The sequence below is a fragment of the Takifugu flavidus genome, chromosome 13 (assembly GCF_003711565.1).
Source record: "Takifugu flavidus isolate HTHZ2018 chromosome 13, ASM371156v2, whole genome shotgun sequence".
In the NCBI taxonomy this organism is placed as follows: domain Eukaryota; kingdom Metazoa; phylum Chordata; class Actinopteri; order Tetraodontiformes; family Tetraodontidae; genus Takifugu; species Takifugu flavidus.
In genome coordinates, this window is record NC_079532.1 from 9,237,982 (window position 1) to 9,260,751 (window position 22,770).

Consider the following 22,770-nt stretch of genomic DNA (forward strand, 5'->3'; position numbering starts at 1 on the left):
ACGTCCTTTCAGCTCTTAAACCATCTGGACTAAGTTAATGTGAATAAACAGATGAAAAAAAAAACTCAAAATGTGGTTAAAATACATAAAATAGGCTTTATTCCTTTACGGGGCGGCCACGTGCATTCATGCTTCTTTGAGGCAGCTTCAGAGCCTCCCAGCATTCAGACGAGAATAAATAATCAAATATGGAAGATTTTCCTTCCTGACTTTGGCTTCTTCCTCCGTTTGCATTTCCTGCTCATCTATCGGCACATTTTTCGTCTCCCTTCTTGGAAAAAAGTTTCTCCCCCTGCAAAGATTCCTCATGTTTGACAACAAACTGAGGTGCTCGATGTGGCGAACGGTGACGTCTCGGCTGGTGCGTGGTGGCTCCTCGGGGGGGGGGGGCTTCCCTGGTCCAGTCCCACCGACGTCCTGCAGGAACCAACACAAACACTGATTATGCTCCTTTACTGGTGGTAAAGATGAGGTTTCAGCTTCGTTAACTACAATGACAAAACGGAAGATAAAAAAAAAAAGTTATTTTAATGAAAGAGAATAAAATACATACAAACTGGATTCTCGGCCTGGAACTGCTCCCTCATGCGGACGGCCAGCTGCTCTCTCTTGCCGCAGAGTCTCTGCAGGTGCTTCACCTCCATGGGCAGCATGCTGCTCCACACCGTCAGCACCGAGTCCTCATCTGACAGCGCAGCCGCGGTTAGAAGGGAGAAAAGCTGCCGAGCTCACAACAAACGTGCAGACCTCAGACTCACCGGACACATCCTCTGCCCGCGGGCGTCTCCGACCCAGAACCAGCACCACCTTCTTCCAGTTCAGTGTCCCTGAAAGAGAAGCGGGGGTTAACGTCTCGGGGTGCGATGAAGAGGTTCAACCAGGAAATGATCCGAATCATAAATGGTCGTTCCACATTCTTATGCAAATGGGAGCCAAAGTTCTGGGTGGGAGGCGGTTCTGATCCAGGCAGCGGCGCTGGGAGGCTGCGAGAATCCTGAAGAGTGTTCAAATGTGTTGAAATGTAACTGGAGCCGTCAATCATAGAAATCATAGAAAAATCATTTGGAACAAATTCTGATGCCACTAAAGTTATCTTAGCCCATTTAACTAGACAATGATAACCCGTCTTCCACCTGTCGTTCTGGTTCCACCGGTTCTTCAGGCACTTTCTCTTCCCGTTTGCTGCCTCATTTCTGGTGCTTGAAAGGTCTCTGAACCCTACATTCAAGTCTTTTCTGTCCAATAAGAGATATAAAATCCCATATTTTAAGTTTACCAGCTCAGGTCTGACAGTAGGCAGGAAACATCTCACCGATGAGTGCAGGTGTGATGCAGCGGACCGAGTCGCAGTGGGGCCCGATGACCTGCAGAGGCTGATGCTTGGAGAGCTCCACCAGCAGCAAGTAGCCCCCCCTGGTGCCGATCCAGAGAGCTGCAGCGCTCTGCACCAGCAGGGCCTTCACGCGGGCCCAGGACGGCGAGCCCTCCATGGGTCGGCCGGACTCGGGTCTGCAGAAACACGGCAGCGGCCACGTCACCTTCACGCCAGCTTTACATTTATGCAGACGGCCTCAGGCTCCATTGTTTCTGCACGGAGGTTATTTCAGAACTCGGATCTTTTGTTAATCAGGAAGCAACTGTTTCAAAGAGGCCGACAAAATGTTTGCATTTCGGATTTTCAAGAGAGCTATAAACACCAAAAAACATCAAAGAGACATGAAAGATGGTCAACAGTGTGTGTGTGTGTGTGTGTGTGTGTGTGTGTGTGTGTGTGTACCTGATGACCCGAGCACAGTCGATGGAGTCCACCATCCTCTCACTCTTCTTATCCCAAACCTCAACGAGCGGCGACACGGCTTTGCTCAGGTAAACGTATTTATCGACGGCCATCCGAGACACACACGCTTCTCCGCCCCACAAGCGCTCCTGCCTGAGACACACACACACACACACACACACACACACACACACACACACACGGGACATTCAGGGGAACCGACTTCCTGCCTCTCCCGTCCACCGGCGCTGCCCGTGACTCACTCAGACGTGGTGCTGGGCCTGGTGTCCACAGTCTTGCTGAGGTCGTAGTCAGCGGTGAAGGACAGGACCTTGGTCCCGCAGCCGGCCCACACACACCTGCTGTCCTGCCAGTGCAGCGACTGGCCCAGACACACCACGGGCGTGTCCACCTGCCCCACCATGACGGTTTTCACCGGCTGCCCGTCCTCCTGCTGCGGGGGAGAGACGTGATGTTTGGGACACGAGCAGGCGCAGGAGGACAAATCTGACGCACCTTCAGCACAGAGTCCTCAAACACCGTGAGGGTTCCATCAGCAGTGCCGACCAACAGGTAGCTCTTCCTCTGGCTGAATGAACCAACCGGAGAGAACTTTAAAACGCGTCATTTGATACGAGTTGGCTCGGTCGCTCGACTCGGCGAACACTCACGTTCGACGAGGGTGCACGTGGAAGTAGAGCGAGGTGACGGCGTCTCTGACGCTCTGCAGGCGGTGCCACGTCGATGCGTCCTGGGTACTGGCGAGCAGCAAAGAGCCCGACTGGGTGCCCGCCACCAACCAGTCAGAGGTCTCATTTGGGATTTGGACAGTTGTGAGACACAAGACGGGGCTGCTGTCGATGGCCTGCGGGGTTCAGAGACACAACGGCTCCCTGAGCGGCGTCAACATGGCGAGAGCGCTAAATTCATCAAGCAAAAAGGTTGACGACGCACTTCAGCGTTATTAAAACACAGAAGTAAACAAGCCCGCCGAGAGCGCCACCCTCTCAGTCCCAAAATTACACCCCAAATCAGAAATGAGTATTTTCGCTCTCGACGGAGACGTCGTGTCGCCAGATAATTATGGTGCCGGCTGCTGGGTCTGTCCGTTAATCCACACATTGTTGTGTGCTGTTCCACGTGGGAACTATTTTCTTTCGGCATTGCCACGCTCGTATCCCTGCACAGAGTGAACGCCAGGTTTGGTGTTAAATAGTGACCGGCTTAGCTACAGCTTCCTGTATGAGCGCGTCCTTCCTCTGACCTCCCGACCCTTGAGCCAAGATTCCTTTATCGGGTTAAAGTTAATCTTTCAGGACATCATGTGACCAATTTATTACAGTCACATGATGCATAATAGTGCCTTTTTATGAACCAAACGGGGAGCAAAGCCCTGTTTTCACTCCCATTCCTCGTTTTCTGGCCCTCAGCAGCAGCGCTTCTGCTCCGTTCGTTACTCACAGTAAAAACAAATAATTCCTTCAAGAACACAAAATGGCGCCATCATCAACCAGCCGCAGGTTCTGATGGGCCAGTTCATCTCCAGCCCCCCCAGCAGTAGCCGCCGGACGCCGTACCTCGGTGGTGACCGTGCTGGTGTCGAGGTTGACGGCTGTGACCGAGCCCCGCCTCTGCGCGCTGCTTCCTCCCCCCAGCCAGACCGTGCGGCTGCTGCCGGCGCCGACCGCGAGGCACTCGCCGTTGGACACCCGTGGAACCACCAGCTCGCTCATCAGGCATAAGATTTCCCCCGAATTCAGCCTGTCAAACACCTGCACACACCGGGGGAGGTCAGTCGGAGGTCAGCCGGACCCCCCCGCAGGGACCTGGTCTCTGGTCATTCCCCACCCTCACCTGAGCAGAGGTGGGTCGGCTCTGGGGACTCTCCCTCAGACAGTCCTTCATCAGAACCTGGAGGCCCGGCCAGGGAGGGCAGCCGTAGTGTTTCACTGGATCTGCGTGCGAGGCCGTCAACAGCTCAGCAACCTGGGATATTTCCCAGAAACGGGGGGGGGGCGGTTTGGGAAAAGCTTTCTCACCTGGGAGTTTTCGCTGTACTGCAATCTCGTCGAACTCGCTGGGGAACTTCATACCATCGGCGATTCGCTCGCCGCACGTCAGCAGGTCGTAGAGCAGCAGTCCGAAGGAGAAGACGTCAGCCTGCTGGTTGTACACCACGTTACCCCGGGCGACTTCCGGAGCTCGGAACCCTGCGGCGCAGCAGAACAATCGCCATCACAACCGGCGCTCGGCGCCAGGGTGGCGCGTGAGGCGGCGGCTGACCTGGCGTCCCCTCGGAGCTCCTCACTCCCATGCTGCAGCAGTGCTGGGCGATGCCGTAGTCCGTGATCTTGGCGATAATCTCAGAGTCGGTCTTCAGGTTGAAGAGCAGCACGTTGTGGGGCTTCAGATCCCGGTAGATGATCATGGCAGAATGAAGGTACCTGATCACAGGTCAGAGCCAGGTTGCACATCTTTCTCGTGGGAGAATCAGAGCAACGGTAAACATGTGCGCCCACGCCACCTGAGTCCGTCGGCCACCTGCAGGGCGATTCTGTGCTGGAGCTTCCGGTTGAGGCCGCTGTTCTCGTGTTCAAACAGAGAGTCGAGCGACCCGCGCAGGGCCAGCTCCATCACCAGAACCCGGGCCGGCGTGCTGGCGGCCAGCAGGCCCACCAGGCTCGGGTGGCGGAGGCGGCTCAACACCACCAACTCCTGAGGGGGGAAACGTGGAAGAGAAAACCCGGGTTGTGACTTTATTAGCACAACAACGGGTTTAAACGGCGCACCTGTCTCAGGAGCCGGAAGATGTAGAGCTCAGACGCGTGATTGTTGAACACTTTCACCGCTACGTCCTCGTTTCTGTAGACGCCCCGATAGACGGTCCCAAAGCCGCCGCCGCCTGTCAACACCAGACACGAGGCGCCGTCAGAAAAGAGCAGCGATGTCTTCACAAGTATAGAAACATGTGCCAGGCGCACCCAGGCGCTTGGATAGGTCAACGTGGAGCTCGTCGCTGTCCAGCATCAGGCCTGCAGGCTGGTCGCTCAGCACCAGGTCCGGAGCAATCTGAGCGATGGGAAGTGTGCAGCGAGGGTCCTCTTTGTCCACCAGCAGGAAATCTTGGATTGAGGACAGGATGGAGACGTCAGATGATGAGAAGCCGCAGACACAGAAGCCACAGAAGACGTTAACAGATGTGATTTAGGCACCGGTGTCCAGATGAGAACAGAGGTCGTCCAGCAGGATCTTGCTCCACTCCTGTCCATCCTCAAAACTGTAGAGCGCCCACTTCTTCAGCATTGCCTCTCCGGTGCCGTGCATGTTGGTGCTCAGCAGGCCGGGGAACCACTCGTCCAGCAGGGAGTCGATGTGATCCACCACCTGACCCAGCAGAACCCGTCCTGGCGGGGAGAAGATGTTCACAGCTATGCCCTGACCCCAATATGATCAGACAGCGCCCCCTTTGGTGGGATGTTTAATAGCAGCACAATAACGCTATTAAAGCTAATAGTTTCTGGATTGGTCTTCAAGAGGTTGGGTTTGATTGACCTATTTAAAGCGGCACCTTTTTGTGAGGACGGCACAGTTATCCTGACAAAGCTGGACGGGTTATCCTCCACAGACGCAGCCTCCACCAGGCAGTAGGCGTCAGGAGACCAGCTCAGGTACACCCCTCTCCTCCAGTAGATCCGGTTGGGGCGCACCGGTTTTTCTGATCACACACAGCAAAACACTTCAGTTTATGCCTGGCTCTGCGCTTTAGGTCTGGAGAAGACAAGGAGTCGGATCTCTGATGGGTGCACCTCTTCCAGAAAGCAAGTAAGAAGAAAACTCCAGCAGTCGAGTGATTTGGCGAGACCAGTAATCCATGGGGAAGTACGGCATCTCGTACAGGCGCACAATCACCTCCGAGTTCTCGCAGTGAGGCAGCTCAATCACCGGTCTGTGTTTGGACAAACTGGAACAAAAAAACCATATTTATATTTCCCCCCCTACATTTAAACCGAGACATCTGAAGCTGCGACCGTGTTCCCACCTGCTGGGCACCAGCAGCTGGTCCTCGCCGAAGGGAAGAGCGATCTGAAACTTCTCCAGCAGTTTGAAGAACTGCGTCATGTGACTCTTGGGGAAACATTTTGTCTCAGACAGGAACTTCTCCACCAGCGAGCGCTGGATGACGCCTTTGGGAGGCTCCCAGAACCCGCAGCTCTTCAGGGTCAGTTTCTGCACGCAGAACACGTCAGACTAACATCTAAGGAAGCTTCGATACTGTAGAAGATAAAGGGACATAATGAACGGTGTGTCACCTGGGATATGATGTGGCACAACCACTGGGGGTCGATAAAGTAAAGGTCCTGGAGCTGAAGCGCAGGATCGTCAAAGTGCAGCAGAACTCCTGCCGGGAAAAACAACCGCATGAGATCTGAAAGCCAAAGAGCTGCACCGCTGCGTGGCTAACTGCAGCAGTGGACCTCATCCTGGATCAACGTTTACGTCAGAGGAAGTGATTCCAGTCACCGAATTGATTTGTTTCCCTTCAAAAGGAAAAACAACGCGTAAAAGTTCTGACCAGCTTCACTGAGGAAGTGGATGGCGTGCTGCAGCTCCGCCTCCTCCAGCTGCAGCTGACTCTCCTGGACGAGCTGAAGCACTTGGTGGTGCCCAAGGACGGGGAACTCTGGGGGAACCCTGGCCCGCTCCTGCAGAACCCGACGCTCCAGCTCCACGTAGCTGTCTGGAACCAACTGGCCCATCACAGGCTGCCCCTGGATCTGGGAAGATGGTGTTGACATGAGAGAGGAACAGAGCGGCTGGATTCACTTCAGATACGTTCCTCTCTACCTTGAAGTTGGTCACCTCCCTGGCGATGGCCTTGCGGAGCTTGGTCAGGGCGTCGGAGTCTTCGGAGGCGGAGACCATGTAGTAGTCTCTGATGGTGGGGAAGCTCTGGTGGCTCAGCAGCTCCTCCCGGATCTTGTTCAGGCAGGCCTGAAGTTGCAGCTCATCACTCATGTCTGTGTGGGTTCCAACCAGGATGACGGGAGACAGAGGAGCTACGGCCTGAAGGAAGCAGCCAGACTGTCACAAAGCTCACCGCCGCCCTCTTCTGGACAGCTGCGTTATCACCTAACTCGCACCGTCACAATAACAAAGCAGAAAATGTAAAACTGGCTCACTTTGATGTTGAAGAGCCAGGGTTTGAGGGCGTCCACCTGGCTGGCTCCCCTGCTGAGGTTGTACACCACCAGGTAGAGGGCTCTGGAGGTCAGGAAGTGAGGATGAGAGCCACTCAATTCCTCCCCACCTGCAGAGAAGAGACGGAGGTTTGCACCACAAATCTTTTCCTGCATCTTAAACTGACGACTGGGAAAACCCGGGCGCTCCTGCTGCTGACCCACCTGAGAAATCCCAAACGTTTAGCACCATTTTCTTCTTGTCCCAGTCCTTGATGGTCCAGTCCTGCACGTCGATGCCGACGGAGGCGCTCTTGGACTTCAGCCGGGAGCGTTTCAGCTTCATCAGCGTTTGGATCAGGGTGGTCTTCCCGCTGCCCACGTTACCCACCACGATGAGCTTCATGCGGTAGTACGGCACCGCCTTCTTCAGCCGCTGCTGCAGGAATCTACGGGACAAGATGGGATCCTGGTTGATTCCATCCGTTTCCCCTCAGAACAGGAGGACGCCAGAAGGTGCTGAACCCAGACCTGACAATGTCCTTCGTCTTGCTGCCAATCAGTTTGAGGTCCAGTTGGAGCCGGAGTCCGTCCAGCGGCAGGTCCCACAGTCGGCCCAGCTTGCCCATCTCGTCAGGGAAGGAGTGCAGGTCAGCATTCCGACTCACATCCAGAGAGTTCAGAGCCTCCAAGAGGCCAATCTGGGGAGGGATCTGGGGGGAGATGGGGCATCCCTCAGCGTTCTGGTTCTGATAATCCTGACTAAATACCACTGCTTATTAATAACAGGTGCAGGAGTTATTTAGCATAAAGATCCCTAAATGTCAAGAATAGAGAAGAAAAAGAGGAAGATGTTGAAGTTTCTCTTCTTTACTTCAGAGAGTTTATTGTCGCTCAGGTGGAGTTTCTCCAGTCGGGCCCATTTGTGGACCGGTCCGCTCAGCTCCAGATGCTTGATGCAGTTCTGGCTGAACATGAGCTCTCGCAGGTTGCTGGACTCCCAGCAGGCAGGACCGGGCAGGGCCGCGATCTTGTTGGTCCTCATATCCACTGACCTCAAACTGGGCGGAGAAAGAGAGAGAATCAACATCCCTCCCAGAACTGCTTCACAACGGGTTTCATTGGGCCGGAACGGGCCGGAACGTTGCATCCGGGCGTTGACTCACTTTGGGAGGCAGAGTATAGCCTTGGAAACCTCGGTGAAGTTGTTGTTGGCCAGCTTCAGTGTGGTGATTTTGGAGGAGAGATGCAATAAAGAGCCTGGGGGGAAAAAAAGTGCAAGGATTGTGACATCAGCCGAGTCATTCTGGGATTCCCGGAATGTCCCAGAGTTCCAACCCCTCCGCACTCACAGATCTGATTCACAGAGAGGTTGAGAGTCTCCAGTTTGGGGCAGCCAGTCAGGAAACCTGGGGAAACCTTCTCCAGGTTGTTCTTGCTCACGTCGAGCAGCTTGATCTCCGGGAGGCTCAGCGGGACACAAAGCTCAGCGATACAGTTCCTGGAAAGAGAAGCTCCTCATTATTCCCACGCGCTCGTCTGAAGGAAACGGCCCTGATTCCAGCACCACACTCACCCTTCCAAGCACAGCTCCTCCAGCTGACTCCCGGCATGACTCAGCCCGTGAGGGAACGCTGCGATTTTGTTGAAGGACAGGTTGAGGTGCTGCAGCGACGGGCACGCGACGGTGGGGTCGAAGGTCAGCTGGGGGCCCACGCAGTTGCGGGAGATGTTGAGCGTGTTGAGCGACAGCAGAGACAGCAGCTCCACCGGCAGCGACTGCAGCTGGTTCCCCTGCAGGTCCAGCCGAGTCAGACTCCTTAAACTCTGCAAACGATTTAAACTCGGTTTTCATTTGTCCGCTCATCTGTTGCCGATTCAAGCGTCGGACGCGGCACCTGACAGAGAGGAGGGGGGAACTCCTGCAGGCTGTTGTGGCTCAGGTCCAGACGGAGGAGATGCCCGAGCTGCTGCTGGACCACACCGTCGTCCAGCAGACAGGACAGAGAGTCCAGCTCGTTACCGGACAGGTCCAGGAGGTGGATCCGGTCCTGCGCTCGAGGCAGAGCAGCAGGACTCTCCCCGGGTCGAAAACCTGAGCAGCAGATTAATTCTGTTTACGTCTGGAACCGTCCGTTACACGAAGAACATCTCCAACGTAAGCACCAGCACGTGCTCCACAAACGTCACCCTTCTCCTCCGGCTGGTGAATCCGAGGGAAAATAAAGCCAAATTACCTTTTTGCGCCGACCTTCCGTATCGCTTCTGTGAGGACTCGCAGGCTTCCGCCCCCGTTTGGCCATTCTGGGGAAAAACAGCACAGTCAACAGTGAAGGACCCCGGCTGGCCGTGGGAAGGCTGTACCTCCGCGCTGGGGTGTCGCTGACGGCCCTGCCCCCTCCTCAAGGGCGCCACCTGCAGGTCCTCTGTCGAGTTGTTGTGCAGCTTTGGAGACAGAAATCCAGGCAGAGAGTCGCTGCCTTCAAAAGAGACCACAGGCCGACATCACCGAAGCTGTAAAACCTCTGGAGCCAAGTCAGGCGGAGGAGGCGGGTCGCGTCTGCTCGCAGGCGGCAGGTCACTCACCATCGCTCTCCATGTCGTCGTTGAAAATCTGCCCCTCGTCCATGGAGACGAAGCTGAAGCTGGAGTCGTCGCTCTCCTCGGAGATGTAGCCAGAGGTCAGACAGGGGTCGGCCGGAGACCTCAGCAGGCCGCTGTGGCTCCTGGACCTCTGGAACGACTGAATGTATCTCGCCAGCTTCACAGCTTTACCTGAAGGACGGAGCAGGAGAATCAGGACCTGGACGACCGAAGAGGAGAAGAGGGGAACTCTTGCTCACTGCTGATGTAACGGAGACTGTGCGCTCTTCTTCTCTCGGCCAAGAGGGGGCCCAGCCAGCCGGCATCCAGGCGGCCCAGTCTGAACCCCCCCAGGCAGAGCGCGCTGTTGTTGAGGTCCAGGCCCAGACGAGCCAGCAGAAGGATGACCGCCGGGCCGTCTGCCAGCTTCACGCTCACAGCCAGTGCCCTCCGGAGGTGTTGCTCGTGGGCACCTCGGCTGACCAGGAGCTCCACCAGCTCGAGGGGGCCCCCCCTCTCGCATACCTGATGACAGCCGAGTCCGTGGTTAGGAACCGATGGTCACGCTACCGATAACCCTGCTCATACGGGAATATCTACAGACAGTTCAATTTCCAACATATCAGCCGAGACGATGAATTCTAGACAAAATTGGCTGAGTCAAAATACCTGGACACACACACACACGTTAACACAACTCCAACGTTAGGTTTGGGGTTGTTTGAAACCCTGTTCCGACCTGGTAGATGAGAGATTCCGACTTGGTCTTGGCGTTGATGTCGGCGCCCAGCTCGATGAGACACTCGGCCATGGTGGTGTCCCTGTCCTCGCAGGCCTTCTCCAGCATGCTGTGGTGCAGCGCCGCGTCGCACCACATTTTAAACAGAGCCAGACACACCGCCTTACGCAGCTGACGGGGAGGAGGAACGCTGGCATGTGAAATCAAACACAATCCGTGTAGAAAGGGTCAGAAAAAGATGCCACTGACTGGGTAGTTGATGGGGTCAGGGGTGTCCTCTCGGAGCTGCTGGAAGATTTGCCTGTCAAAATCTTCTCTCTGTAGTTCAGCAGCTGATCCGGGACATGCGTCCAGCATCCTTAAAGCCACCTGGAAGCTCTGCAGGACCCAAGGACCAGGATGTTGGAAAATAAACCCAGCAAAATCCAAGACGTCGAGCACATTTCACTGATCGCTTTAGGGTATTTTCAAGGGCTGGCTCATAATACTGAGAAGAAAATGTCAGTCAGGTCACCTTCAGGGTCATCTCTCTGTCCTCTCTGTACTGGACGAGCGAAGCCACTAAAACGGAGGCCAGAACGGGCACAATCATCCTGGACAGTTTCTTCTTGGTCACGAGGTAGTTGAGCAGGGTGAAGCCCCAGTAGTGTATCTCTACAAGGACGTGAAAAGTGATGTAATCTCTGAATGAAACCCTGGCCATCCAAAAGCAACATCAAGTGATTTGGGGTTTTAAAAGGTGTAACATACCCCGTTCCCTCGGGAACATCTGTAGTGTATGGAGGACGGTGTCTATCGCCCCCTGCTGGCAGAGCAGGTCCACTGCTCCCGAACAGTCAGCTAGGGCGGACAGAACCTTCAGGCCGGTTCTCTGGATCACCGAGCTGCTGATGAACTGTATAGACAGCAGAAAAGGGGGACTGTTTAACTGTTTGACAGCCCTCATCCCTGAATAATCCGATATTCATCTCCAGATAAGGAACCACTATTGGAGAGATAAATGCAGAACACCGATTAGCGTTTGAGGAACAGGAATTGTGCAGCGTTTCATTTATACTTGTGTTTAAATGTGTGGCTTTTTTGAAGATACGATGCATCAGGCCTTCATCCTTCCGATGTCACGGTTGCAGGACAATGTTATGCATTCTTCGCTGACAGAATGGCCGTTTAATTTGTATAAGAAATGATTAGCTATTTTTACACCACTACGCAAAAATAGACTGGAACAGACTAATATGACTCTGGGAATCGCCTGTTTACTCATGGCTGCTTTCATGACATAAAATCCCCCATGATTTGATTTTCACATTAGTTAACAAGCCACACGGGCCCATTACAGGAGAACTAAAGCATTTCTAGGACTTTACAGCCAGTTAATCTTGATTAAAAAAACATGCATTTTGACACAGAACACGGAGGAAGGATCGGATCTCGTATGTTGATACCCTGTTGAGAACCTCCAGGTAGAGGGTGTGAGCTCCTTCCAGCACGCACTGGTTCTTCAGGACCTTCAGCGACACGTCGGCCATGTCAGGATCCGCCACAGAGACGCCGTGCTCCCTCAAACTCCTGTCTGGGGAGTTCACACAGGAAGGAGACTGAGGAGGTCAAAAAGAGCAGCAAAATACACAAACAGAGGGAAACAAGTGCTCCGTTATCTAAAACTAATCTGATCGGATCTCACAAACGCAGAGCTGGGAGCTAATGAAGCAATGCTCCCAAGTCTTTAATTAGAACACACAAAAAGACAACAAAATGATTGTTTCCAGTGGAAATTATATCAGAATCAGAGTTCCCTAAAGAGCCATAAATAAAAGAAGATGTTCAGACTGAGAGAGAAAGTCTGTGCAGTTCTGGTGACTAAAGGGCTTAAAGGTTTGGCCCACCAGGGTAGAGCAGGACCAGACTGGCCTGCAGAGTCTCCAGCTGAACCTCTGGCTTAAAGTTGTGGGTCTTGATGGTGCAGAGGATCTGACTCATGATCATGTTCAGCTCATCCAGACTGGCTGTCCTGCAGGACGAGAGAAACACTCCAAATATCCAGAAAATTCACGGGATAAAATGAGGAAAGAATCTTTTCTTCAGGCTCACCTTCCCTGGAAGAGCAGGCTGAGCAGCTTACAGGCGCTGATGGAGACTTCCGCCGAGTCGGAGTGTCTCTTCATCATCTCCACCACGTTGACGTGGAGACCGCTGGACAGCAGCAGCGGACGCATGCGACCTGTAAACGCAGCAAATGTTGTGTAACCGCCAGTTGAGGAGCCTCAAACGCTCGGTGGGAGCTGCTCAGAGGTCTCGTCTCCCGGGGTCACTCACTGTCGTGTTGGATGAGGGTGTAAATGGCGCTGGTGGCGGCTTTAAACACACAGGGAGACGAGGAGTGGAGCAACATGGCCGCCATCAGCTGCCTGTGAACAGGAGTCCTGGAAGCAACCACACGTTTCCATGAAATAAGCCTGACATGGGATCGCCCCTCTGGAACTGGAGGTTACAGTCGCCGTCCCACACGTGTACCTCTGGTCCTGTTCTTCTTCAGAAGGCTTCAGGCCCGCTCCGTGCAGCAGCAGACTGTGAACGGCCCAACTGGCAGCCTCCTGAAGCAGCACAAGACCGTTAACCAGGGTCCTGCTGGATCCCAGCCGAGGCTCCGAGGAGGTTCTGCTCACCTGAACGGCCGGCTCTGCGGCGTGGAGGTCCAGCGCCGTGCAGCAGGCCTCCATCCAGCCCAGCCCCACGTCCTCCACCTGCTCTACTCCCCTCTGCTCCTCCTCCTCGCCCTCCTCCAGACCCTGCTCGGCCACGGCTTTGTTCTGCACGATGGTTGCAGCTGGCAGGAGACACACCTGTGGTCACCGCGGTGTGTGTGTGTGTGTGTGTGTGTGTGCGTGTGTGTGTGTGTGTGTGCGTGTGCGTGTGTGTGTGCGTGCGTGTGTGTGCGTGCCCTCACTGAGATCAGCCAGGCAGGACAGAGCGGCAGCCTGCAGTCGGCCGTTGTGGGGGAACCTCCGACAGGCCCTGGCCGCCACCCTCTGGACGCCGTTGTGAACCAGGATGTTGTAGTAACTCTCTGTGAGGAGACCACCCAAACACACTCTGGGTCAGAACTCAGACCCTCAGCCGGGTCAAATCCAAACACTTTTGGACTGACATCACAGGAAGTTCGCTTATTAAAGTCTGATTTGCATATTTCAATATTTAAAGATGTGCGAGCAGAATCCTGTTCTACAGATTTTAGCGTTGATGGTTTGGATCAGACCTAATGTAAACATTCTGAAGAGCCAGCAGGCCGTCTCCTGCAGGTCCTCCAGCTCGGGGAAGGCGTCCATGGCAGCGATGATCACGCTGTAGCAGCGAACGCCCCCTGACATCAGGACCTCCACATTACTGACTGTGGGGGGAGGTTTCAACACATTAGCAAATCTGCAATGGTTAGCATTATACCACGTATTCACAGTATCTAAAAAGCTAATAAATGTGTTCTGAGAAGTGAGGGAGAGACTCTGAGGAGGAAGAGGAGCTCAGAAAGTCCCTTCTCATTGTGCTGCATCACACATCTGAGCTGCTGTCTGGAAGCAGCTTCTGAATTAGCTGCAGCTGGAACTGTGTAACCGCGTTTCTTTCTGAAAAAGGCTGCGTGGACAACAGCCGAGACATCAAATTCACCGCAGCAGCTCCCAGTTTCTCCTCCAGCGGGGGTTCGGCCATGTCATCATCTGGTGCTGATGCCACAAATAAACCGTGGTAAATAAGGAATGGAGGAAGACGTGAAAGCGATGATTCAAACGACCTCTCTTACTCAACCAGACCAACACGAAGGGAATTACCAGGCCGGGCCAGCGGGAGCAGCACCTTCAGGCCCTGCAGGAGCAGCTCCGGGTTGTCCAGAAATCTCTGCAGAGCCGCCAGAACCACCACGTGATCCTGGTTCTCCACAAACTCCACCAGGAGGTCTTCACCCACTGGAGACACAGGAAGCTTTGGTCAGCTGGACCTGCCCAGTTCCAGACCCCTTTGAGAGCAGCCTGACCTGTTTCCAGGAGGAGCCGCAGAGCGCCACAGCCGTGCAGCTGCACCTCCTCGTTGGTGGGGAGCATCTTCATGGCCTGGACCACCAGGCCCAGCACGTCCTCACGCTGGTCCTCCATCAGCAGCGGCGGCACGGCGTCTGAACGTGGGGGAAACGCCGGTTCTGTCACGCGTTTGGTGACGAGTTGGGAACTTTACTGTGGAGGTCCGCCCACACAGGGGAAACCCCCCCGCAGGAAGTTAGCCCTTCCTTCCTGTAGCGTCACGCACCTGATCTGAGCAGCAGGGCCAGGGCTCTGAGGCCCACCGTGGTCACCTTACAGTCCGCTCTGTACTGGGCCAGAACCTTCAGAATCAACCTGAACAGGACAAACACCCACAGCTTTAGCCGAGTCGTATAAAAGAGTGAAGAAAGGTTAATTAAACTGAGTTTCATTCGAGAGCAGAAGAGAGGAACAGGCAGAGGAACTGAAATAACCTCAGGGGGGAAAAACGGGGGCAAAAAAAGGCAAAGTGGTCCATCGAGAAGCACCGAAGAAGAACTGAAAACCCACCGACACGCCAGCGGTGCTGCTTTCATGCTGCTCTGGAAACTCCCAGAACCCCATTTACATAACGTGTAGGAGGCCCGCGCACGAGCGAGCCCACCGGCAGCGCCGCTCGGACCCAGTCAACCCGGGCCCTGCTTACCTGTGCACTCCCAGCACCTCCCAGTCCCGGGCTGCCTCCAGGGCGGCGGTGAGGCGCCCCAGCGTGTCGGGGCAGATTTCCATCAGCCGGCAGAGCAGCGACCAGCCCACCTGTCACACACACAGCGCCAGAGGTGAGCGCACAGGCGAGGACGCCCCCGGCCCGTCTGGGCCCAGCGGCTGAATCAGCCTCGGGTTCGGCGCTCAGTCACGCGGCGCCGTAAACGAGCTGCATCAGGCAGAGCCTCACACCTGTGCGCACGTCTGATAAGGACGAGGACGAGTCCGCGTCACTTCCTCGTGCTTTTTCACAAGAAATACGTAGTGAAAATTCCCGGGATGGGAACAAGGACGTCTGGTCCTGCTGGGCGGCAAGAACCAGGAAGTGGAGCGGACTGTGGTGGTGCTGGAGGGGGGGACGTTGGTCCCTGCTCACACCGATACCTGAGACCTGTCGTCCACCTGTGTCCCCAGGTTAAACACGTGCACGTCACAAAGGGACGGCGGAGCGCTGGCAGCAGGACAGGTAAAGGTGGATGGAGAGTACCTGCTGGACGCCTCGACTGTGGACGTAGGACGACAGCACCAGCGTCAGGGACACGTGGACGTCTTTGTCTTCAAACAGTTCAGCAGCTGAGAAGAAAAAGAGATGAAATGAAGAATCAGATGCTCCAGGTTCCGTCGTCCCCACCGTCCACACAAGGTCAAACACAAGTTTTCCAATTGTTCAAAACTAAACACACTTTCCAAAGTGAATAAAACCGATAAATCGGGTGAAACGGGGATTTTAGCATTTCTGGTGGCAGAGCAACACTCTGAGAACCACCTGAGGACACTGGACCGCTCAACTTGGAGACATTTGTGCATGAATCCACGCAGATTTGCGCGTGAGTGTTTCCTACCATCGTCTGTGTGCGCCAGGAACAGAAGGTCCTGGAGGATTTGGATCAGGGTGCCCAGCTGCCGGTCCTCTTGCTGGCTCTTCAGCCGGACCAGGAGCTTCTTCAGCTGTTCCTCCAGTTCCTCCCTGTTGACCATCTTCTCGGATAAGCGTTTATTCCCCGGTTAGCTGTCACAGCAGCGCGGGCCCGTCGGAACCGACACCGTCCGCTCGGCCCCACGGCTGCAGCATGGCGACATGTGCACGGAGGGGCAACTGTGGGGCAGCTCCTGGACTCACCCCTGCCGTTGCATCATGCTTGTGAATGTTAGCTCTTACCTCACCTCACACTGCTACTGTACGGATTAGGGAAGCGGCGGAGTTTCGGTTCCGATCTCGGCTAACTTTCCCCGGAGGACAGCATTCCTCCGATGTTGGCGTCTTTGTGGGACAGACTGTGTCCGAGAGGCGTGTTCCTCCGCTCTGATCACATGACTCCTGCGGACTGGAGGAAACTGGAAATAAATCACCGCCGCGGAGCCACTTTGGGACTCCGGATGTTCGGCTCTGTACGGAACCGACTTACGAGTGCGGTCCAAAACTTCATATCACAATGTTTGAAGAATGAGTGCAACTAAATGGTAGTCTTTCTTATATAGCATTTGAGTATTGAATGTTACACAAGTAGAAACCTCAGTTAAACTAAGTTGAATGTGAAACAATAAGCACATTGTCCACCGGAGGGCGCCAGAGAGCCAGATTTCTTTCTTTCTCTATATATACTGTATATTATTGATTAAAATGCATACAAATCAGTTAAAAACCGTCCAAAGTTAATAATAGTTATGTAGGATCTCGTCTGTCTAGTGAGTACATGTTTTATTTTCATTTTTTCTCCTCAAAACGCATAAATCTCATGTTCTTTTATCGCATCTCCTCACCTGCAGCTAAGGTGATTTTAAGTGAATGCTTCTACTAAAAATGACACATCGAAGCTTCTCTGAGACTTTATTATTATAACAACTTGAGTTTCTCAGTCTCTCCATGCAGATCTCTTTGTTTACTGATTCAAATCAGTAATGACTATAAAAACATTAAGCTGGTGTTGGAAACAGCTGATGAGGTGCGTTTAAGAGTCATCATGTGACTGGGAGCCTGGACCTGCTCAAGCTTCCCTATTAGTCAAGTGGAAACCAGATCTTCACAGGTATGTCTTTCATTATTGATCGTGCCTGACTCAAGTTCTGACATTTCTGTTTTCATTCTTCGTGTGTTTGTGATGTTCTAAAGTCCAGTTCTCACAGACGGTTCTGACAGGTGGAGCACATTTCACAGCTGGCTGCAGTCGGTTGTTCTTGGTATAAAAATGACACGTTAAAGTCGGTAAAAAGATATTTTCTACCTTTTATACTAAACTTTTAGTATTGTAGTATTGCTTGTGAGAGCTGCTTAGTTTTCTTTTATTAAACGGATCGATTCTTGTGAGCAACAAATCATGTGACTGGCAAATCGGAGCTTTTTGAGCGCTCGAGGCTTCCGTACCTGCGCGTAGCCACGCCCGCCGAACGTGATGTCAGCCGACCAGCCACGCAACGTTGTTGTACGCGGAAGTGAAGTTGTTTTTCCAGTTCAACTAACCAACTTTGTTCGTTTTCGGTTTTTGCCTGGAACTTTCTAATCTGGAATATAGATTCTAACGTCGCTTCGTCACCGGAAATAAGACGGACCAGAGAAATGGAGACAAATTATAGGAGAAGTCGATGGTGCTAGTGTCTGGATGCAGCAAAAGTCAGATTTAAAAACAAAAAACAATGTTTTTCATGCTGTCAGTTGCTTTAGAGCCTGTAAATCAGCCATTAGCTGAAGGACATCTGGATGAGCCACAAAGCAAAGAGCGCACCACATCTGGATTTGAATAGGAAATATGGTGGCTCCTTATCTCCCAGGTTCTTTCTGCGGCTCCATCCCACAATCACACCTAGCGAGGTGTTGAGGACTCAACTGTGCTTGTGTTGAAGCATCTCCGGGCTGCCTTTAACTGCCTTCCTCTATGTCCTGCAGCCCTGATGAATTCAGCCTGAAGCAGATGGGGAACCTTCTGGGCATCCGGAGACCCAAAGATGGGGAGCAGAACCTCATCCAGCCCCCACCTGAGGAGTCTGCTGGGCAGGCTCCCGTCACTCCCAGCTTTGTTTACGTGCTGGCCTTCTTCTCTGCCCTGGGAGGGTTCCTTTTTGGGTATGACACCGGGGTGGTGTCCGGAGCGATGCTGCCCCTGAAGAAGGAGATGAACTTGAACAAGCTTTGGCAGGAGCTCCTGGTGTCCAGCACCGTTGGGGCTGCGGCCGTCTCGTCCCTGGGCGGGGGCTTCCTGAACGGCTGGCTGGGCCGCCGGATCTGCATCCTTATCGCCAGCTTCATCTTCAGCATCGGTGGCGTCATCCTGGGTTTGGCCCCCAACAAGGAGGTGCTCCTGGTGGGCCGGGTCACCGTGGGTTTGGGGATCGGTGAGTTCACCTTCCCGACCGGTTAGATTTTCCTCTCAGGTCTATCAACCTTCTCCTGGGGGCAAAGTTCCCCCGACCTGCTCTTCCAGCACCACTGACGGCTTAAGTGTTGTTTCCTTTGTTGGTCCCATCGCCAGGCATCGCCTCCATGACAGTTCCAGTTTACATTGCTGAAGTGTCCCCCCCCCACCAGAGAGGGCAGCTCGTCACCATCAACTCCCTCTTCATCACTGGTGGCCAGTTCATCGCCAGTTTGATCGACGGGGCCTTCAGCTATCTGGCCCACGACAGCTGGAGGTACCTTCAACAACACTAAGCAACTACCAATTATTGTTTTTAATGAAGGTCATTCATTCACTTATTTAATGAGAATAGTTTTAGGTTGCAGCATAGCTCTAAACCTCAACACTCTAAACACTGTTCTCACTTTATGGTCAAACTAATTCAGTGTCATCCACATAAATTGTGTAAATTTCTGGAAAATCAGGATTTTGTGAGCCAACAACTCTGCCAGGAACTTTAGGAATAAAGGTTCCTTTGAGCAGCAGTAAATCAGAGGAGATTATGAAACTTGGATTAATGACATTTTGAACGTCTTGTCATTAATCAGTTTATTATGATTCAACCTCCCTGAGATTATTGATACCCCCATCTCAGTTGTCTGGAGTTATTACTGGCTCTCAATAGACCTACACCTCATCACGCGTCCATCTACCCACAAATTTAATCTCAGAAAATCGCAAATAAGAGAAAATAGACCGAGGGATTATTGTTTAAATGGCGCCACCTGGCGGCCGAAGTGAGATCGACGTCATAATGGTGCAACATCTGTAAAACGGTCCAGCTTTCAGGGCCCCTGGAGGCCTGGTTCATTATGATCCCGAATTCACTGGATCTTTTTTTAAAGTAAATATTGATGAGATCGTTGCTGTTCCCTATCCAGGTACATGCTGGCCTTGTCTGCTGTCCCGGCGGTGCTGCAGTTCATCGGGTTCATCTTCCTGCCAGAGAGCCCACGCTGGCTCCTACAAAGTGGTCGGACTCAAGAGGCGCACGATGTTCTGAGGCGGATCAGAGGAGGTCGGAGCGTCGATGTGGAATACGAAAGCATCAAGACGAGCATCGAGGACGAGGAGAGGGAGGCTGGCGGAGGTGAGCGGCCGCATCAGTCACCAGCAGAATGAGATGCAGATGTTCCAGCTGTGATGTCCAGCCTTGTGCCGTCCTGCACAGACGCTCCGGTTATCCTGCGGATCCTTCGCCACGGTCCGACTCGCCGGGCGCTGATCGTGGGCTGCGGCCTGCAGATGTTCCAGCAGCTGAGCGGGATAAACACAGTCATGTATGTCACCCACATGTTCACGGCCCCTCCCCTGCTGCCATCCCAGCCCCCCCCCTCAGAGCTGACCCGTTCCTCTCTCCAGGTACTACAGCGCCACCATTCTGCAGATGGCGGGAATCCGGGACGATAAACGGGCCATCTGGCTGACCGCCGCCACCTCCGGCTGCAACTTTGTGTTTACCTTGTTGGGGGTGTGGCTGGTGGACAGACTGGGCCGCAGGAAGCTGACCCTCGGCAGCCTGTGTGGTACGCCGCTCATCAGTGATGCTGCGTTGTCATGGTAACGTGCATGATTAGGGTCACGTGTGCTTTTGTCCGTCAGGCACCGGGCTGGGCCTGGCTCTGTTGGCGCTGGGGTTCCTGCTGTCTGCCCAGAACGCTCCATCCATCAGCCTCCACCCTCTGGACCCTCAGAACTCCACCTGCAGTCTGTATGAGTAAGAGTCCGCGCCGCATCCTCAGAGATCACGTGACTCGCGAGCACGGGAAGGTGGAGGGTGAAGGTTGAAGACGTGGGATGATCTGCTCTGTCTCTCCAGGACCTGTCAGCCGTGCATGTTGGATCCGCTCTGTGGTTTCTGTTACCGTGACAACGGCACCGCGGTTTACGACTCCTCCTGTGTTCCCGCCAATCAAACGTACACCAGTCTGGCGTCCTGGGGAAGGTCAGGACCTCCGGGGGGTTTCCTTAGAACCGGTCATGTGACCAGAGCTGCTAACGGGCCACTGTTCCTCTTGATCCAGATGTTCCAACCAGTCGGAGGCTGCGGACGGTCTGTTCTGGGCCTACAACTACTGCCCCACGTCCTACTCCTGGCTGGTGCTGCTGGGCCTCCTCCTCTATCTGGCCTTCTTTGCTCCAGGTCTAGAAACCAAAGCCTTCGTGAGTGTTTGCTCCCCTCAGATCGTATTCACACGTGTGTCCGTGCGTTAGGGATGGGCACCATGCCCTGGACCGTGAACTCGGAGATCTACCCGCTGTGGGCCCGCAGCACCGGTAATGCCTGCTCATCCGGGGTCAACTGGATCTTCAACGTCCTGGTGTCTCTGACCTTCCTTCACGTAGCGGAGTTCCTCACCTACCAGGGTAACGGCACACCTGCTTCACCCGTTTGTCCAAGTCCGATCCTCCAGTAACGGCCTGGCTCTGGCTCTTCCAGGGGCGTTCTTCATGTACGCTGGCCTGGTGGTGCTGGGCCTCTTCTTCATCCTGGGCTGCCTCCCGGAGACCCAGGGCCTGCAGCTGGAGGACATCGAGAGCCTGTTCTCCGGTCCGCTCTGCTCCTGCGGAGCCTCCTCCCGCAACGACCGCCGGAACGTGCAGTACATCCGGGTAAAGGGCAGCAACTACCGCCTGTCTGAGAGCGACGCCTCTGATGTGGACTAGTTCCCTCCTCTGATGTGGACTAGTTCCCTCCGCTGCTCCTCTTGGGTTTGTGGGTGTGGTCATTGGTAACTCCAGAGGTGATTGGCTGGAACTGCTCCTTCTCTCACATCTGTCTGCATCTGGTGGTGGCTGGTCCTCTCCCTTTTTTAGTGTGTCCCTCCGTCCTGTTCCCGGCATCCTAGTGTCTCTCATTGATGGGTTGCTCTTCCCGTCGCTCCACTCGGTGCCTGAACCCGGAATCTGAAATCAGAGGATTCTTAATTTCCTTTCCTTCGTCATTCCGGCTCCCTGCGTCGCTCCACCCCAGTGAAGATGCTGTTCTTTACCTTTATCGTCCACCTTATGAGGACAGTAACTAAAGGAGCCCGTTCCAGATGTGTGGCCTGGGTGAGGGTGAGGGAGCACTGATCTCACGCCTCTCACCATCGTTCCACCTTTGATCCATTTGTGCATTTCCATTTTAAATCGTTAAAATAATGTGAACTCTGATTATTTTCTTTGATCTGTGCGATGGCGACTGCAGCGCTTTGGCGTCTTTTAAAGTTTGAGGAATGTTTTTTTTAAATGTGGGATCACAATTTTCCAGCGCGGTTCTGACTCCGGGCCTGAGCGTTACGGAGCGCTGGACTCTGGCGGTTCTGTCGCGTACATCACCGTGAGTACGGCGTCCAGAGGATGTGCTGACCCGCCACGTTCTGCAGCTCATCAGCGTTTTCTTCCCTTTGCAGCTCAAATAACAGCAACCAGGAGAAGCTGGGGACGCTCCCATCTGTCAACGGAACGATATCCGGGAACAAGTTCCATCGCGCCTTTCCTTTACACATGAAGACATTTCGTTTCAAGCATCAAAACTTCACAGGAATTCCTCATGAAGTGTTCAGAAAGTTGCACACAAGTATATTTATTTTTTGCTGCTTTTGGTTTTCTGTTTTAGAAGTTTTATGATTGGGGATCCCCTCTTTTTTTTAATTATTGACATGTTCAAATACATTTGAATTAATGAGAATTTTATTTAAATTTACTTTTTAAAAGATCAGACAATATATGTTTATTATTTGCAGTCAGCTAGAACTGATGAAGCCTCTTGGATGAGAGGAGAAACATCTTCAACAAACAGCTGTGGTTCAACGACCAGAATTATCCTGACCTGAACCTTCACCCAAATAATAAGGAAACAATAATACTCAAATGTCATTTGTCTCTTTAATCCTACACTCAGAACCCCCTTATCCCGTCGAGCTTATTAATTTATTTCTATTTTAACTGAACCTGAATCTCTTTAAAACACCGATATGAAATTATGGGAACGAAAACACATTAGTCAGTACGACGTTATAGCCGCCATCGGCCACACGGTGGCAGTAAAGACTCGCCTAGTGACGTGTGGTAAAGGAATAAATGAATAAAATGTGTGACCTTTAACTTAAATGCGGAACAATTTAGATTTGATTTAATTTTCATGAAGGAAATCCTTCAAGCATCAAACGTATACATCTTGGGTTGGTCCACAGGTTGTTATTGTAAATAAAATAATCATAACTGAATCACCTGTATAAATACATGAATATTATTAGAATAATCAGTGAGCACCGTGATCCTCGGAAATATAAAAATAACCTTTCTTAGTAATACACAGTTTTTATACAGCCGCTCACACGCCTGT

General features: G+C 53.2%; 2 protein-coding genes across 3 annotated transcripts; one reads left to right on the forward strand and one right to left on the reverse strand.

Moving 5' to 3' along the window:
* Positions 1–71: 71 nt before the first annotated feature.
* On the reverse strand, positions 72–16,576 carry lrrk2 (leucine-rich repeat kinase 2). Its single transcript, XM_057052540.1, has 52 exons — positions 15,894–16,576; positions 15,539–15,624; positions 14,993–15,102; positions 14,573–14,661; positions 14,304–14,441; positions 14,101–14,235; positions 13,533–13,664; positions 13,224–13,343; positions 12,943–13,103; positions 12,791–12,870; positions 12,593–12,699; positions 12,368–12,497; positions 12,163–12,287; positions 11,722–11,849; positions 11,027–11,171; positions 10,791–10,930; positions 10,526–10,654; positions 10,277–10,447; positions 9,798–10,062; positions 9,541–9,729; positions 9,319–9,434; positions 9,192–9,258; positions 8,853–9,049; positions 8,531–8,781; positions 8,307–8,455; positions 8,121–8,214; positions 7,829–8,015; positions 7,486–7,667; positions 7,180–7,403; positions 6,958–7,085; positions 6,623–6,841; positions 6,351–6,552; positions 6,088–6,176; positions 5,817–6,004; positions 5,584–5,738; positions 5,346–5,492; positions 4,990–5,181; positions 4,759–4,899; positions 4,567–4,679; positions 4,302–4,492; positions 4,061–4,221; positions 3,817–3,987; positions 3,632–3,732; positions 3,355–3,549; positions 2,449–2,642; positions 2,294–2,366; positions 2,041–2,231; positions 1,778–1,930; positions 1,313–1,509; positions 759–827; positions 554–685; positions 72–417 (listed from the first exon to the last, which is right to left on the reverse strand). Coding segments are annotated over exons 1-52 (7,587 nt in total). The 5' UTR covers positions 16,030–16,576; the 3' UTR covers positions 72–415.
* A 350-nt stretch (positions 16,577–16,926) lies between these two features.
* LOC130536534 (proton myo-inositol cotransporter-like) lies at positions 16,927–22,296 on the forward strand. Of its 2 annotated transcripts, XM_057052557.1 has the most exons (13): positions 16,927–17,078; positions 17,933–18,378; positions 18,516–18,675; positions 19,322–19,530; positions 19,612–19,720; positions 19,803–19,966; positions 20,043–20,157; positions 20,260–20,385; positions 20,465–20,583; positions 20,655–20,807; positions 20,881–21,053; positions 21,694–21,762; positions 21,836–22,296. In XM_057052557.1, the coding sequence occupies exons 2-13, from the start codon at positions 17,958–17,960 to the stop codon at positions 21,842–21,844; spliced, it is 1,827 nt and encodes a 608-aa protein (XP_056908537.1). In that variant the 5' UTR covers positions 16,927–17,078; positions 17,933–17,957; the 3' UTR covers positions 21,845–22,296. The 2 variants fall into 2 exon arrangements, with proteins under 2 accessions (XP_056908537.1, XP_056908536.1); XM_057052556.1 differs by lacking the exon at positions 16,927–17,078 and having other exon boundaries at positions 17,442–18,378.
* Positions 22,297–22,770: the final 474 nt, after the last annotated feature.